We start from the raw sequence: 16562 nt of genomic DNA, 5'->3' as shown, positions 1-16562 counted from the left end.
ATGCGTCCTAGCTGTGTGTAAGGTGCCGTGCTGGATTTGTGAGGGAGGACAGCAGAGTCCTGGCCTTCCTTCATGGTTATTTTTAGAAAGTGGTCTTTAAAACGCAGTATGGAAACGACTAGGGGTGCCTGGCTGGCTTATTTAGTTAAGCGTCCTACTCTTGATTTTAACTCAAGTCTTGATCTCAGGGTTGTTCATGAGTTCAAGCCCCAAGTTGGGCTCCACGCTGGGTGTGGAGCCTACTTTTTTTATTTTTTTATTTAGTTTTGAGAGAGAGAGAGCAAGCGCAAGAGGGTGGGGGGGGGGGTTGGACAGAGGATTTGAAGGAGGCTCCATGCTGACAGCAGAGAGCCTAACTCAGCTCAAACTCACAAACCATGAGACTGTGACCTGAGCCGAAGTCAGACGCTTAACTGAGCCACCCAGGCACCCATGGTTGTGAAGCCTACTTAAAAAAAAAACGGGGAGGGGGGAATGGAAAAGACTAATGTTCAGGAACCTTATTATTTCACAGGAGTTCGTATTGAGAACAAATACTGATTCTTTTAGTCCATCATCATCTACTATAAGTCTACAAAGAAAAACAGTATATTGGCACACGGTGAGTGGAGATGTGTGCCCATGGGTCTGTCTTCCCACAAAGATTTTTACAGAGAGACTGTCTTGTTTATCTGGGCAAATGTCTAATCCTGGGTTGGGCCGAGTCCCCAACCTCTTCTCTTTGTCTCAGCCAGTACACACTTACCGGCTGTGTGGACCCCTGGAGTACCCTGTGCGGGTTTGGTTGGCACTCTTTATTTTTTTAATTTATTTATTTAAAAAAAAATCTTTTTTAACGTTGATTTATTTTTAAGAGAGAGAGAAAGAGAGCGTGAGCAAGGGAGGGGCAGAGAGAGAGGAAGACAGAATCCGAAGCAGGCTCCAGGCTCGGAGCTGTCAGCACAGAGCCCGATGTGGGGCTTGAACCCCCAGCCTATGAGATCATGACCTGAGCCGAAGTCAGACACTTACCCAACTGAGCCACCCAGGCACCCCTGGTTGGCAGTCTTTAAAACAGCTATACTTTTTTCTTTTTTAAATTTTTTAATGTTTTATTTATTTCTGAGAGAAAGAGAGAGAGACAGCTTGAGCAGGGGAGTGTCAGAGAAGAGAGGGAGATTCAGAATCTGAAACAAGCTCCAGGCTCTGAGCTGGCTGTCAGCACAGAGCCCAACGCAGGGCTCGAACCCACGAACTCTGAGATGATGACCTGAGCCGAAGTTGGATGCTTAACCGACTGAGCCACCCAGGCGCCCCTGGTTGGCAGTCTTTAAAACAGTTATACTGAACTCTGAAAGGGGTGGGACAGGCAGAAAATGTAAAGAGATGACAGGACAGGTGAGTTAGAGATTCCTGCTGAGACCAAGCCACAGCTAACGTCGATGGCTAACTTTAGGTGTTTCTATTGACCAAAAGTTTCTGGAATGGTTACATCATGATTCTGGGCCCAATTTCTGTTTTCTCTGTGACTGAGAAAGTAAATATGTTGAAAAAACACGGGTGCAGACACTAGATGTAAGTGACCTTTAGGTATATGTGTTAGCCAGAATATTTGGTGTGGAGGAGGGGGCAGGGGACGGCAGGCCTAGAGACCGGAGAGCGGAGAGGGGCAGCTTTGCCCACGGAGGAGGATATCCATTCCAGATGCGGGGAGTGTGCGATACAGGCTGGTGCTCCTCAAAGTGTGGGCCCTGCTGAAAAGCTTGCAGACACGCAGACTCTCAGGCCCCACCTCAGACCTGTGGGGTCTGAACTTGCAGGGGACTTGGTTCCACTTGGGAAGTTTTCAGAAACTGCTTTAGAGCAGATGCAGTTCTCGGACAGCTTAGTCACAATCCAGAAGCGAGCTGAGATGCGCCCCACAGGGGGCGGGAAGCAGAACACTGCCTGGGTGGTGAGGAGCGGTGAATTGGCAGTGGGCATTATTCCAGAACCCTGTCCCGATCCACCTGCCTTGTCTGTCAGGCTTTCCAGGTCAGCCAGGTCCCAGGCGCACTGGCCAAGCCCTTCAAGAAGGCTTTGGATCACAGTAATGCTGTTAGTGGGGCATTGCTGGGAACGGGTCCCAGTGACCACTCCCTGCCAAGGAGTGGGAAGAACGCAGAGAGCAGCACACACATCTCTGAGTGAGATGCATGAGAAAGCATTTTGTGGTGGCTGCCAGGCGTCCTGGCCCAGTTTTCAGATGGGGTTTGGGAGTTTTGGTCTGGTTTTATTCTTCTTTAGGAATTTGCAAATGGGTAACTTAGCTCCATTCTTCATAGACATGGAACCCAGGAAGGATGTGAGTTGAGATCCATGGACTTCTGTTCCTCATTAGTCCTGTTACGCTGTGGTGTTTGCCTCAGTTTCTCCACCTGTAAACATAGAGAGCGCTCCAGTTTTGTTGTCAGAAGGTCCACAAGAAAGCCACGCGTTGGCTCCTGAGAGCGTCCTGACGCTCTCAGGAAGGTGGGGCGAGGCCGGCTGGATTTCTTCTGGATGTGCCTTCTGGGCCATGTGTGGTGCGGGGCTCTGGGGAAGGGCAGGTGCCCTGAGCACCTGACCAGTCTGCCTCTCAGGTCCACTGTCAGGCCCAGACGAAGGATTCCGGTCTTTAGTGAGTCAGCCCACCGAACGCACCACATTACAGGCTTCAGTTGGTCGTGTGGCTGACACGTCAGCCTAATTCTTCCAGGTGTCCTGAGGGTAGTGCGACTTACAGCTTCTTGCTGTGACTTTCCTCCCGAGGGGGTGCTGGTGATCATGCCTGTCAAGTGTACCATTTACCCCCTGCCTTGTTGGGGGAGGTATGATTAGGTTGTATTCCACTAAAGAAGCCTGGAGTTCTTGAGAAGTTTACAACCATCGTAAGTTCACCATGAAGGGCCTTCTAAATAGCACACAAATCTCACATTCTTTGTTCCAAGTCCTTCATGGTTGCTGCGGTGCCTGGTTTTGGATCTTTGATGTTGGAAGGCAGAGAGAATGTTGCGGGGAAAGTGTACAGAAAGAGACCTTCTCCGGGGTTTTCTTTAAAGTTCCCAGCGTCCTCAGTTGGCTCCTGGGTTTGGGTGGTCTAGAGATCATTGGCTGCCCTCCCAGCATGCTGTGCGGCAGCCTCCCTCACCGACACAACAGGAGGCACTTGAGCCCTGAGAAGCTGGAGGACAGGCTGCTCCCCACAGGTCAAAGCCACGAAGCGAGGCACTGGCAGGAGAATGTGCAGAGCCTACGGCCACTCCTGCACCTTGTTGGCACCCCAGACGTGAATGCATAAGAAGTGGCATCAGCTTTCTAAGTATTTCCTGTAACTCTGCTTTGTCAGCTGTGTCTTGCAGATATCAAACAGCCTTGAGGCAGCCTGTGAGAACTGGTTTGCCATTGTCGGGGTCCCGCATCTTGCTGGGTGCCAGGTGCCCGTGAGGACGAGGACCTATGCTGTTCTCTTCACCAGCTCCTACCCCAGAGCTGGTGCATTCTGGGCCCCCTGAGCATGTGGTGAAGGAGGGAGTGGAAATGCTTGTTGCTTGGAGGGCCTTGTGACCAGCATAAGCAAAAAGACTTAGTCTATTTTTTTTTTTTATGTCTATTTTTGAGAGAGAGAGAGTAGGGGAGGGGCAGAGAGAGAGGTAGACACAGAATCCGAAGCGGGCTCCAGGCTCTGAGCTGTCAGCACAGAACCTCACGCTGGGCTTGAACTTACAAGCCATGAGATCATGACCTGCGCCGAAGTTCGATGCTTACCTGACTGAGCTGTCCAAGTGCTCCTATTTTTTAAAGTATGTTCTGCACTCAGCATGAAGCTCAATGTGGGGCTTGAACTCATGACTTGAGATCAAGAGTCAGACACTTGGGGTGCCTGGGTTGTTCATTTGGTTAAGCGTCTGACTCTTGAGTTTGGCTTGGGTCATGATCTCACGGTTTTTGTTTTGTTTTTTAATTTACTTATGTTAAAGTTTTTTTTAAAGTTTATTTATTTTGAGAGAGAGCTTGAGCTGGGGAGGGGCAGAGAGAGAGAGAGAGAGAATCCCAAACAGTCTCTACAGGGTCAGCAGAGAGCCTGATGTGGGGCTTGAGCCCACAAAACCGTGAGATCATGACCTGAGCTGAAATCAAGAGTTGGATGCTCAACCAACTGAGCCACCCAGATGCCCCATGATCTCACAGTTCTTGAGTTCAAGCCCTGCATCGGGCTCTGACAGCACAGAGCCTACTTAGGAATCTTTCTCCCTCCCTATGCCCCTCCCCTGCTTGCACTGGCATGCTCATTCATTCTCTGTAAATAGATAGATAGATAGATAGATAGATAGATAGATAGATAGATAGATGAATATTAAAAAAAAAAGATCGGATGCTTAACAGACTAAGCCACCCAGATAACCCTAAAAGGATTTAGCCTTGAGGTTATTGTAGTGCAGTGGGGAAGACCACCACTGTCTTGTCCATGGAAATCATTTAGGAAAAAATTAAAAGATTCTGAAGTTAGGGGCGCCTGGATGGCTCAGTTGGGTGGCTGTCCAACTCTTGAGGTCATGATCCCAGGGTCATGGGATCGAGCCCCACATTGGGCTCTGTGCTGGGTGTGAAGCCTGCCTTGGATTCCTTCTCTCCTTCTGCCCTTGTCCCCAGCTCGAGCTTACCCTCAAAAAAACAAAAAACAGTTTCTGGAGTTCAATGTACTTTGGAAAAGGTATAAATTCCGTATAAGGCGGGGAACATCAACCAGCACCTCAACAAGACTAGCGTAGAAATCTTAGGACTTTCCAAGGGTCTAGCCCTCGGCTTTGTGGGCTCCAAAAATTTTGCATGGCGGTGAATTGGAATTAGATTGACTTCTATTCCGTTAATTCACAAGGGCTACTTTATGAATAAATCAGAAGGCCAGTTTCAAAACTAGGAAGGAGAATTATAATCTCTTTCCCAAACAAACCTGCTGGGGAGCCTGATGTAAATAGGGGGTAGCTGGATGCTTCCTTGCTCTGTGCCCCTTTCGTTGCTTGTACTTTCCCGCATGTTGGTAATGACTCATTCATGAAATATTCACCAGAAGATGGTACATCTCGTGGGAACAGGGACCTGGTCTTTCCCTGCAATATCCAGTGCATGATGTCTGAAGCAGGGCGATGCTCACTTAATGTGCTAAGTGAGAGAAAGTTAGATGGTCGGTCCTAATAGTGTCGTCCTCAGCTCATAGCCTGAGGTGGCCATTTCCACAGTTGATGCCCCACAGGACCATGACCCAGGAGGGTCTGCAGCTACCTGTTACACATTAGAATGACACGTTTGGGTCAGGGGTCTGAAAGTCAGGAAAAGCCTAGATTGAGTGCCTCATGTGTACAGAGCCTGATGCTGGCAGCAAGCAGTGTGGGTCCCTTTTGAAGGCTCTGTTTTCGGAATGTGTTAAACATGACATTCTTCCAGTTGTGAGGGTGAATGACCTGTGGATTGTAGAAACTAAATAATGCCAAGGGCCAAAATTAAGTGGTCGGTTCGTTCAGGTTGTCACACGTGAGTCCAAGTTGGCTGTGCGTGGGCATCAGGGCTGTGTCATCTGACACTCCCAAGCGCTCTCCACGCACTCCACAGAGGTGGGCTGTCTGTCTGGCCTGGGGGTGTCATGGCAAGGGTAACTTCCCAGCAGCGTTGTGTAGATTCAGTGATTCAGCCTGTAGACACTGAGGGACCAAGTTGGCGGCAGCAGTTCACTGGCCCATGTTGCTGAAAGCCAAGGCTGACAGGGCCTCAATTGAGCCTGGCGCCTCGATGCCATCATCTGGTTCAGCAGTGGGCCCCAGTACATTGTTGCCGCTGACACAAAAGCAGCCTTGTTGCAACTCCTTATAAATCCATCCAGGTTGATGGGCCTGAGCCAGGACCAAGGCAGTTGTTTTTTACACCAGCCAGGAGGCAGGAAGCCAAATTAGTCAAGATAAATGTTTGTCATTTAGTAACCGAAGGGAGATTTAAAAGAATTTCCAAAAAGGGGCCCGTGGGTGGCTCAGTCGGTTAAGCGTCCGACTTCGGCTCAGGTCACGATGTCACGGTTCGTGGGTTCGAGCCCCGCATCAGGCTCTATGCTGACAGCTAGCTCAGAGCCTGGATCCTGTTTTGGATTCTGTGTCGCCCTCTCTCTCTGACCCTCCCCTGCTCAAGCTGTCTCTCTCTCTCTCTCTCTCTCTCTCTCCTTCAGAAATAAATAAAACATTAAAAAATTTTTTAAAGAATTTCCAAAAACAACCAAGCACCTTGGATCTTAGCGATTGTTCTGAAACTTTGCCACGAGTTGGCTTTCAGCTGGGGACTGAGGGCGGCTGGAGAGATGGTCTGCAGTTGTCAAGCACAGAGTGTTCTTCAGCTGGAGGGCTTCTAGGGACAGGAGGAATTTGCCGTGGTCGATGTCTGAGCTGAGCCCCCTTCCCTCCCCCGGGAGATGGAGGGTGAGGCTCTGTGCTCTTCTTCCAGGAGAAGTGGTGAACACGCACGGGCCCGTGGAGCCTGACAAAGACAACATCCGCCAGGAGCCCTACACCCTGCCCCAGGGCTTCACCTGGGATGCCTTGGACCTGGGGGACCGTGGTGTGGTGAGTAGGCCTGGGCAGGCCGCGATGTGGATTGAGTGAGCCCTGCTGCCGTACATGCAGAGACAGATGCTCCTCAAGTTTTCTTCAAGAGCTCTGTTGAGAGCCAATCCAAGCAGGTCGGGGCAGACACACACCTCTCCCACCCCGGCCCCCCGTCTGTTACGTCTGGGGCCTGCCCGAGACACCACATGAAAGAGCACTCGGCTTCTCGGGCAGGGTGAGAGTCTCCACAGCTCCCCAGAGTGATCCTTTGCTCCCAGGTGTTCGTTGGTCTCGTTCATCTTTTCATCTCTTGTCTTAACAACACCCTGGCTGGTTAGTTGGCTGACATTGACCTTCTTGCTCCTCTGTGTACCTGTGTCACAGCCGCTCTACTTCTCAGTGGTTCGGTTCCCTTGTGCAGCTGGGGTGCTTGCTCCCAGACAGTCCCTGCCATGCCCGGAGTGGAAAGGGCTTATGAGATGAAACGTGGTGTTTGATAGTTTGCCTTGTCCCTCTGAAAGTCTTCAAGCCCCAGGGTGTCGGGGCCGGCCCCCCTGTCTGGCACAGTGGCTCTGAGGCCGCCCCTTTTCTCTCTGCAGCTAAAAGAGCTCTACGGCCTCCTGAACGAGAACTACGTGGAGGATGACGACAACATGTTCCGGTTCGACTACTCCCCGGACTTTCTGCTGTGGTGAGCCGTGAGGGCTTCCTGGCTTGGGTGGGCGTGGGGCAGGGCCGCTACAGCGGGCCCGCTTCCTCATCCCTGCTAAGAACCAGCTTTCAGATGCAAGCTAGTGTGTCTGTTTTGAATTCCCACATCTGAAGGAGAGAGAGTTCCTTCCAGTGGAGCTAAGAATCAAAACCTTATTTAAGGCAGAATGACTGGGGGAAGGAGGCCTTTGTGGCATCGGCACCCAGAAGAGATTGCTGTGTTGTATGGTGACTTTATGCTCACTCACTTTGACTGCTTAAGCTGGAGGCCACTGAGCGTCAGTGGCTCAGACAGTGGCTGAGAAATCACAGAGAACGCAGAGCTCTGGTCTCCACCTGTCCCCCGGACACCATCACCCCCTCTTTATGCCCACCCAGCCCTCCCTTTCCAGGCAGTCGTCCATCTCCATTTCAGCCTCATGCCTTTACGCTCCTGGATACAAAACGTGGCCCCAGAAGGCTGGATGGCTCAGCCAAGCAAGGCCATTTTCATATAGGAAATGAGTCTTCTTTCTTTTGAAATCTCAGTAGGTCTCATCCCCCCTTCCCTTTTTACACAAAGTCACCATATAACACAGTAATCTCTTCTGGGTGCCGATGCCACAAAGGCCTTAGTATCACAGCTTGGATTGGGTGGGTAAGGAGGCCAAAGGGGCTGAGCAGGAGGAAGGGGCTCTGGCTCGATCCCATGTGTGTTCAGGAGGGCTTGGCCCTAAGGAGAGTTTAGCAGGTAACTCCCAGGGAGGTGTAGCAGGCACTTAGGACAGACTTGGCTGTGGAGCCCAAGCAGCCGGCCCAGCCCTCTGGTCAGCAGCCGCCGCGGCCTCGGTCTCTCTTCCAGGGCTCTCCGGCCGCCTGGCTGGCTTCCCCAGTGGCACTGTGGGGTTCGAGTGGTCTCGAGTCGGAAACTGGTTGGGTTCATCAGTGCCATCCCAGCAAACATCCACATCTATGACACGTAAGCAACGGCCCCCCCCCGCCCCCCCCATATTCCTACCCACCATCCAGCTTGGTTTGCAAGCGAGGGAAGATACAAGTATCTTCCGCAAAGAAAGGGTGAAGATCCCGTGAAGGGAGGGAACTTGGGTCCCGGGGATAGAAATTCATAATAGGAACCAGGCCTTTTGCTCTGAGTCGTTGCTGGTTCTCTTATTTGTGCTCTGGGCTGAACGGAGTCCAGCCTGAGGACCCGCGTGCTAGCTGCGCAGGGACTCAGTGTCTGCACTTGTACCCGTCACATGGTGGTGCACTTGAGCAGCCTCAGAAACAGGCCAGAGCTGGTGCGCCTCAGCATCCAAACCTGCACGGGACCTCTGAGCTCTGCTCTTCGTTTGCCCTGGAAACATCAGAACTGGGTGCCGCGGTCTTCCAGGCCTGCAGGCCTTGCATTCTAGTGGGAGTCAGAACCCTGGGAACTCCGGGGTAGCCCTTGACTTCCTCTAAGGTGCCCTGGCCGCTCCAGGTGGGGCTCCCTCATCCTGCAACTCCTGGTAGTGCCTCCAAATAGAGTGATGTGCTTGAGGCCCGCTCCCATGGAAAGCGCGGTCTGCCTGAGGGAGTGGGTTCCTTGCCTCATGCAGCAGAACAGCGGGAGGGTCGGGCGGCTCTACATGCCTACTGTGGGGTGGGAGTGGTGGCGGGTCATGTGCCTGAGCTGACGGCCCCCACACACGGTGGCCCCAAGAGCTTGAGGGGGTGTCTTCCCCACTTGAAGTCTGGTCACTGGGCGCTCTCCCTTTCTCTCCAGAGAGAAGAAGATGGTGGAGATCAACTTCCTGTGTGTCCACAAGAAGCTGCGCTCCAAGAGGGTGGCTCCGGTCCTGATCCGGGAGATAACCCGGCGAGTTCACCTGGAGGGCATCTTCCAAGCTGTTTACACTGCTGGCGTGGTGTTACCGAAGCCCGTCGGCACCTGCAGGTACAGACCGCTTGGGGGGCGCTCACGGCCCGGGCGTGCCGCTCCTGCTGAGGAGCTTGTGCCGCCGGCCTGTCTCCTGCCTGATGAGGTGGCTGGTGGGTGCCCACGGAAGCCATGTAGGGAGCACGGGGAGTGAAGGGGGAGGCTGTAGGGACAGACTGGAGAGCGAGTGCCCTGTCCACAGGGCTTAGCCATTCTCCACCCCTACTCATTCTTGCCTTTTGGAGATGGGAACTCAGTCTGCTGGGGTTTGGTTGTAGTTTTTAAGGACCAGCCCAAATCTGGATTTGGATGGTAAATGTCCAGAGGTGTTCCGTGGTTGGCTCAGTTCTGAATATTATGTGGGCCGAAGAGAGCATGTGTGATCCCCGTGTGACCCAAGGACGGCCTCTGCCTCACAAGCTGTTTGAAGCAATTGAACAGCCTCTGCCTCAAGAAATTCAGAAGGGAAACAGCAGGCAAAGGCAGTAGAGGAGGGAGGGTGAGGGTAAACATTCCGAGAACTAGAATGCTTTTCAGTGAAACTTCATTCCACAAGTGACAATTGCTCTTCCCAGACAACTGCTGTAACAGAGAAGTGGCTTTTGAAATCAGGAAAGATAAATAGAAAATCCGGGAAGAGCTGTGGCAGCTCTGCATTTACTGGTGGAGGTTGGAGGGGGGGGGAGTGTTGGAGTGCCCAGTGAGGCCACTGCTCCTGGGGCCTTGACTGGTCTCTCACGCCACCTGCTGGCCGTCCGGAGAGCTCCGTGCGATCCCCCTCCTTGGGACTTGGCCAGGATCCTCTGAGGACAGGACATTTGTGTCCCCACAGGTACTGGCATCGGTCCCTAAACCCGCGGAAGCTGATTGAAGTGAAGTTCTCCCACCTGAGCAGAAATATGACCATGCAGCGTACCATGAAGCTCTACCGACTGCCAGAGGCCAGTGGTGCTCTGGGGTGATGGGCAGGGGCAGGCGAGGCCGAGGAGAGCCCGGCCCTCAGCAGGAGCGCAGCAAGGCTTTGGCGGCGCCATGGGAGCGGGAGCTCATCAGAAAAGGGACCCACTTCATCGTTCCGGGATTCCCAGCCTTCCTGTCCCTGTTGTTCCCGTTGTCTCTAGCAGAGGGTCTTGTTTTAGTTTTGACTTTCTCGGTTCTCCTGTGTCTACTCTTGGGCCGGGTTCCCTGCATCTGTTAATGAGCTCAGAGGACACCAAATCTGGGATGTTGGCCTTAGGGAAGGGTAAAAAGCAAGGTGAATCTGATCACTGGCCTGCAGTGCCCCCCAGAGCCCAGTATAAATAAGTTTTGGGGCATCTGGTGACTAGGGAAAGGAGGGGTGACCCCAGCCTATTAAGGAAGCCTCCATTTCTTCTTCTTCTTTTTTTTTTTTTTTTTTTTTTTGATCATTTATTTTTGAGAGAGAGAGACAGCATGAGCAGGGGAGGGGTAGAGAGAGAGGGAAACAGAATCTGAAGCAGGCTCCAGGCTCTGAGCTTGCTGTCAGCACAGACCGCAAAGTGGGGTTCGAACCCACGAACCATGAGATCATGACCTGAGCCAAAGTTGGATGCTCAACCAACTGAGCGACCCAGGTGCCCCTTAAAGCCTCTATTTCTAATCCTGTTCCCTCCCCATCCCCACCAACCCCCCCACCCCGTTCACATTTGGCCCGTGAAAGACAAGGCAGCCTTGAGTGTGCTGGTTTTCTGCTCTGGGTCTCAGGTTACCCCGAATTTCCCGTGAAAGAAATGCTGCCCCTCGCTCCCCAGCTGTGCATGGTTTCAGGATCCTTGTGCTCTGAAGGCCGTGTGTCTTTCCTGAGGGCTCTTCTGTTCTGTGGCGGCACGGCCCCTCAGCACCTGCAGACCAGAGGGGCACCCGCCTGGACTGGTCAGCCACCAAGCTGGCGTAATCAGCCTGGCATCAGGTTCATCCTGTATTGGGTCAACAGTGTCCAGATTTGAGAGACAGTGCAGTACGGTTAGATGCTGCCCCAAAAACCAGATCTGGGGGAGCTGTGATGGAGTCTTCCTTCTGTTATTATGACAGATTGGTTCTGAGTTTTAGGCAGGCAAGAACATTCTTACAGTGGTGTCGTAGCTAGGATGTATCTGGATCTCCCACCTGGGGGTGAGAGGCCCTTTCAGTGCAGGATTGGAGGTGTCACTATGGGAGCCGCCATGTAGAAACGAGGTCAGTGGGTGTTCCCTGGAGACCTCAGGATTCACCAGGATTTGGGTGGGGAGAGATCCTCGAACTGTTCTTTTGGAAACAGTTTCTACCCAGGGAAGCAGTTGGATCAGGCGGTCACCGAGGTGCAGAAACTGTAACCCCACCCTGCTTTCAGACTTGGCTGACCCCACCTTTGTGTGTTGGGCCTTTGGGGATGTGCTGTCAGTACCAGTATTTACTCCGGAGCATCACATGGCTTCATTCCATGGAAGCCTTTCTTAAGAAAAAGCAGCTGTGGGGTGGGGATCCTGGTTTAGGATGAAATCCCAGGAGTTTGGTGCTTTTCTTTGGAATCTAACTTGCAGCAGGCCCTGCTGGAGGCGCTGCCATTGCAGGGTCCAAACAGACAGGCACCGCGGGCCCCTGATGTGGGCTCTGCCCGGCCCATGGGCTCCGGCACGCCTGGGTTGGGGGCTGGCCTGTGACACACTCGAAGGCTGCGGGACAGAGACAGGCACAGGAGGAGATCGGCTACAGTCCAGTGGGAGATGGCGAGGGTTTGGAGGAAAGGAGCCAAGAAAGGCTCGAATAGGCTGACGAGTAGCACTGGGCCCGGCCTACCCCAGCGCATCCATGAGGGGTGTGCTCCATCATGGCCCTGTTGACGTGTGGGGCCGGGTCATTTTCTGTCACGGGGACTGTCTTGTTCATTGTACGATGTTTAGCAACTTCCCTGGCTTCTACCCATAGATGCCAGTGACGCCCCTCCCCCTTGTGCTGACCAAAAATGTCGCAGAGTATTGTCAAATGCCCTCTGGGGGGGCACAGTTGCCCCTGTTGAGAACCACTGGGCTGGAAGGACAGAAAGGACACTCAGAACTGCCAGCTGGTCTGGAGGGTGGAAGGGCTTGTGCTCCGTGTTAGGGGGTTTCGAGCAAGGGAGGGGCGTGAGGGGTTGTGTTTCCTTAAGCAGGTGGTCTGAGCATGTGGATGAGCGATCAGAGCGATGGCCGCAGCCAGAGAGGGTAGCCTCCGCTGGGAGGGGGAGGGCCGGAGACCCCGACAAGGCAGGACTCGCGCCTGACCTGAGCAGTAGGGCAGCAAGCGAGAGGCCATCGCCGGGGGTGACTGAGGATCTCTTGAGGGCCTGGGTGGACGGACCGGGGTGGGGCAGGAAGAGAGACTGTGGAGTGTTCGGTTCCTGCGGGGCTGGCTAGGGGCCAAGACGCTCACGGCACAGCTGAGGCCATCTTGTCTTCCTTCATTCCAGACTCCCAAGACAGCTGGGCTGCGACCAATGGAGAAAAAGGACATTCCAGTAGTGCACCAGCTCCTCAGCAGGTACCTGAAGCAGTTCCACCTGACACCGGTCATGAGCCAGGAGGAGGTGGAGCACTGGTTCTACCCCCAGGAGAATATCATTGACACCTTCGTGGTGGAGGTGAGTGGGGAGGGGAGTGCTGGGCCCCCATGAGGCTTCACCCTCAAGCGGCTGGGTTTCTCACACTTGGTGACTGAAGACCTAGCCGACCGATGGCAGTGTTGGCACCCTAGACTTCCTCGACCCTCCATGCTGAGTCCTCCCTGAAGACAGGAAGTTGTAGCTTGTACCTGCTAAAACGGTACCCTCTGGACTTGGCACAGGCCCTTCTTTCTTTTATCCCAATCCCCAGTCCCCACTGGTGACACAGTAGAAGAGAACTGGTCCCTCTTCCTCAGGTAAACCTTCAATTCCCTGTGTGTCCCGGCTTGAGGTAGCGCGGGCCGGGCGTCAGGGATGCAGTGTAGGGGAGTGTGAGCTGCACAAAGTCCCTGACAGGGCGAGAGCTCAACAGGGTCACAGCCCCTGGTCCGGCCCGCCTTTTCCTCCTGGCTATGTCCTCGGGTGCCCTCGGCCAGTGTGTTCTTTCCTGCCTGCACATCCTGTTCGTCTGAGGGGGCAGAGCTGCCCGCGGGAGGCTTGGAAGCGATAGGAAACGCTTTCCAGGCTGCAGGACCACTGCGCACATGTGACATTGCCTCCTTTTATTGTTTTCCCTGCAGAATGCAAACGGTGAAGTAACAGATTTCCTGAGCTTTTATACGCTTCCCTCCACCATCATGAATCATCCAACCCACAAGAGTCTAAAGGCTGCTTATTCCTTCTACAACGTCCACACCCAGACCCCTCTTCTAGACCTCATGAGCGACGCCCTTGTTCTCGCCAAAATGGTGAGAAGCAGACTGGAGGTCCTGGACACGCTTGGGGAAGGGCAGTGGGAGCAGTGGTGAGCACAGCCAGCCTCCCCCTCTGCTTAGGAAGGGGCCCGGGCACTTCTCAGCCAGCGGCTCAGAACTAGGAGGGAGCAAGGGGCGTCCACATGAAGTGAAGGCACTGAACTCCTGATTTATTTCAGTGAGTTTCATTCTCACGGGAGGCGCTGCCAAGGAGCCTGAATAGCCAGGCCTGCTCCGGGAGTAAAGGGGTTCTTACGACTTCCCCAGCATGGGAGTGGGGAGATTAGTCCCTGTCGTGGTGAGTCATTGGAGTGGCTGACTGTAGCTCATGGGGGGAGGGGCTCAGACTTTAAAAAAAAAAAAAAAAAAAAGACCCAAAGAGGTCAGCGTCAGTCAGTCCTTCATCGTGGGTCCTGCCTGAGCTGAGAGTAGCCCCCAGGGGTCGGCCAGATGGTGGCCAGTCTAGTCTGTGCCCTGTCAGACCTTCTGGTCAACTTGGTGAGATTTCGGAAGCATCTTTGTCATGGTCTCAAAGCAGTGTGTCAGCTGCCTAGTCTCAGGGTCCACCCTGGAGGCCTAGTAGTTGAGGTGTCTGATAGGAGCAGCTTCTCAGAGGAAGGGCTTCCGGGCTTGGTCCCCAGAGAAGACTGTACTAATGACTAGTGTTTGGGGGAGGCAGGAGCAGTGACCCGGATGCTGAGTATGCGAGGGTGCACTCGGAGGGTGCACTCGGAGGGCCAGCGAGGAGAGGCCAGGTAGCGCGGCGTTCCGAGTGTCACAAGCGCCTCCACCGGAGAGCAGGTGCTGGCCGGAACCTGGATTTAACGTGGATGCGGCTGGAGCTTCTGAAGGGCAATCCTGTCCCGGCCTCCTGTGTGATAACAGCTTGCACATGACCGAGGCGGGAGGGCGAGGCAGCTTTGGTCTCTCCTCACCTGTCCTTGTTTTTCCCTGCTGTGCAGAAAGGGTTTGACGTGTTCAATGCCCTGGATCTCATGGAGAACAAAACCTTCCTAGAGAAGCTCAAGTTCGGCATAGGAGATGGCAACCTGCAGTATTACCTTTACAACTGGAAGTGTCCCGGCATGGGGGCAGAGAAGGTATGTCCTCGCCTCCAGCAGGACGGGGCCATGGGGCTGGGCCCTTGGTCACTGGCGCTCGGGCCCCTGAGAAGTCCCCTCCCTCTGAGGGCCGGATCAGCAGAGTCCACATTCCCCATTCGGCAGTAAGTGTGGGGTTGGCAGAGGGGACAGGCCCCAGAGCCACACAGAAGCAGCAAGCCTGTCTCCAGCTTCTCTCCCCATGAGGTGAGCCGCCTCGGCTGGCTGGAGGCAGGGCATTCAGGACCGCCTGGGGGAACCGCAAGTCAGGCTGCCCACGCTCAGCCAGGAGGGTTACAGTCAAAGGATATGAGGTGTCTTCTGTGCCGGGCCACTGTCCTCATCCCCGTGTGACCCTCAGCCCTTCCTCTGCTGTGCTGGCCCCAGAGGGCAGCGCGGGGCTGTGGTGTCCTCAGCAGTTACAGAATGAGGGACAGACCAGCCGGGGGCAAGGCCTCGTGACTAGTGAGGCTCAGGTTGCTGGCAGTTGCTTTCCTTGAAGGACCTGGGTGACGTCCGTAGCCCCTCACGGAAGTTGAGTGAGGGCTCCGGGCTCCCGGCGGCACTGTGCAGACCTCCTTCCTTGGACCTTCTGAACCGGGTGGGAGCGTGGGACAGACTTTGGATGGCTGTCCACTCAACCCTGCCTCTCCCTGTTGGCTCCCCTAGGTTGGGCTGGTGTTACAGTAATCAGTTGCCAGTGAGACTCTGGATAAAGCCACTGAGAATTCAAACCAGGAAATGGAACCCCACCACTTGTCGGTCCAATTTTCACAGACGTGAGAATCCCTGGCAAAGGGAACAGAACTGAACCGGCTTTACCAAACCGCCGCTGAACTTGACAATTGTATTGCATTGTGATGGCGTAGGCTGCGCGATGTCACCTCTGGCCGTGTCTCTGGCCTCCCTGTTTTCCACTTAATCACATCCTCACGCAGCCGTGATCAAGGGAATGTAACTGCTGAAAACTAGCTCGTGATTGGCATATTATGGAGTTAACGGGTGAATAATAAAAGTATATATATATATATTATATATATATAAATATTTTAAATATCTTTCATGTTCCAAATGTACAAGGATGCTTGGTCTCTAATGAAAAACTGAATCCAGATCATTCCTCAAAATTAGAGTGCAAGGACAGTGCCAGGCAGACACATATTGGTACCGTAAATTATGTCCTTCTGAGAGCAGGCATTGACTTTCCTTAGGGGAACGGGAGAAAGGATGTGGGGAATCTTAACTGCTCTCTCTTCTGGATGAGCTGGGATGATTATCTTCGAGAAGGCAGGGTGAGATGGAGGGACTCTGCTGGGCTTGGGGAGGGCTCAGGGCTCCCAGAACTGCAAGCGGTGTCCTGGGTGGGGCCGCCCTTTTCTGTATTCTGAAACAGGGAGGGCGGCGGGGACTGTGGTGGAAACAGATTGCTTAGACGGAGTCCCTTCTTCCCTCCTCGCTCTGCTCCCTGTGGGAAGTCATCCTGCCAACCGATTTTAAAGGGCTCTTTAGCCAGCTGTTGCCAACTTTATACGGACGTGCCCCCTGTGAGATTGATGTTCCACTGCCTGGGGTGACTGGCAGTTTGAAGGGGACCTTTGACCTCCTTGTAGCATCTGGGACCTTGTGGAGACTGTACCAGTGCAATCCCTGCTTAGCTCCTCTTAGAGCGAAGAGCCGGCACCCTGACCACCCTGGGGTGTCCAGCCAAGGATGGCATGGGGCTGGTACCCAGAGCTCTTCAGCCGCCAGCCTGTGGCCTGTGCCTTCCAGTCCCTCGGCCAGCTCTTGTGCTCCTTTCCAAGATGCACAACCCGCAAGTCGTAGCAAGGAGCAGTGGCCAGACACCGATCCGGATTGGACAGCAGAAGTGATCTC

At 53.8% G+C, this 16562-nt stretch overlaps 1 protein-coding gene across 1 annotated transcript in view; it reads left to right on the top strand.

Moving 5' to 3' along the window:
• NMT1 (N-myristoyltransferase 1) overlaps positions 1-15745 on the top strand; it is a 31382-nt gene extending 15637 nt beyond the window's left edge. Inside the window, exons 4-12 of the mRNA XM_039220069.1 lie at positions 6484-6602; positions 7184-7275; positions 8137-8253; positions 9043-9213; positions 10028-10136; positions 12641-12811; positions 13414-13581; positions 14550-14687; positions 15357-15745. Coding sequence (XP_039076000.1) covers positions 6484-6602; positions 7184-7275; positions 8137-8253; positions 9043-9213; positions 10028-10136; positions 12641-12811; positions 13414-13581; positions 14550-14687; positions 15357-15377 — 1106 coding nt within the window. The 3' untranslated portion in view covers positions 15378-15745. The remainder of the gene's footprint in view (positions 1-6483; positions 6603-7183; positions 7276-8136; positions 8254-9042; positions 9214-10027; positions 10137-12640; positions 12812-13413; positions 13582-14549; positions 14688-15356) is intronic.
• The last annotated feature ends 817 nt before the right edge of the window (positions 15746-16562 follow it).

Source organism: Hyaena hyaena, unplaced genomic scaffold, assembly GCF_003009895.1.
Source record: "Hyaena hyaena isolate Hyena2069 unplaced genomic scaffold, ASM300989v1 scaffold_856, whole genome shotgun sequence".
Classification (NCBI taxonomy): Eukaryota; Metazoa; Chordata; class Mammalia; order Carnivora; family Hyaenidae; genus Hyaena; species Hyaena hyaena.
This window is presented reverse-complemented; position numbering and strand designations above follow the sequence as displayed.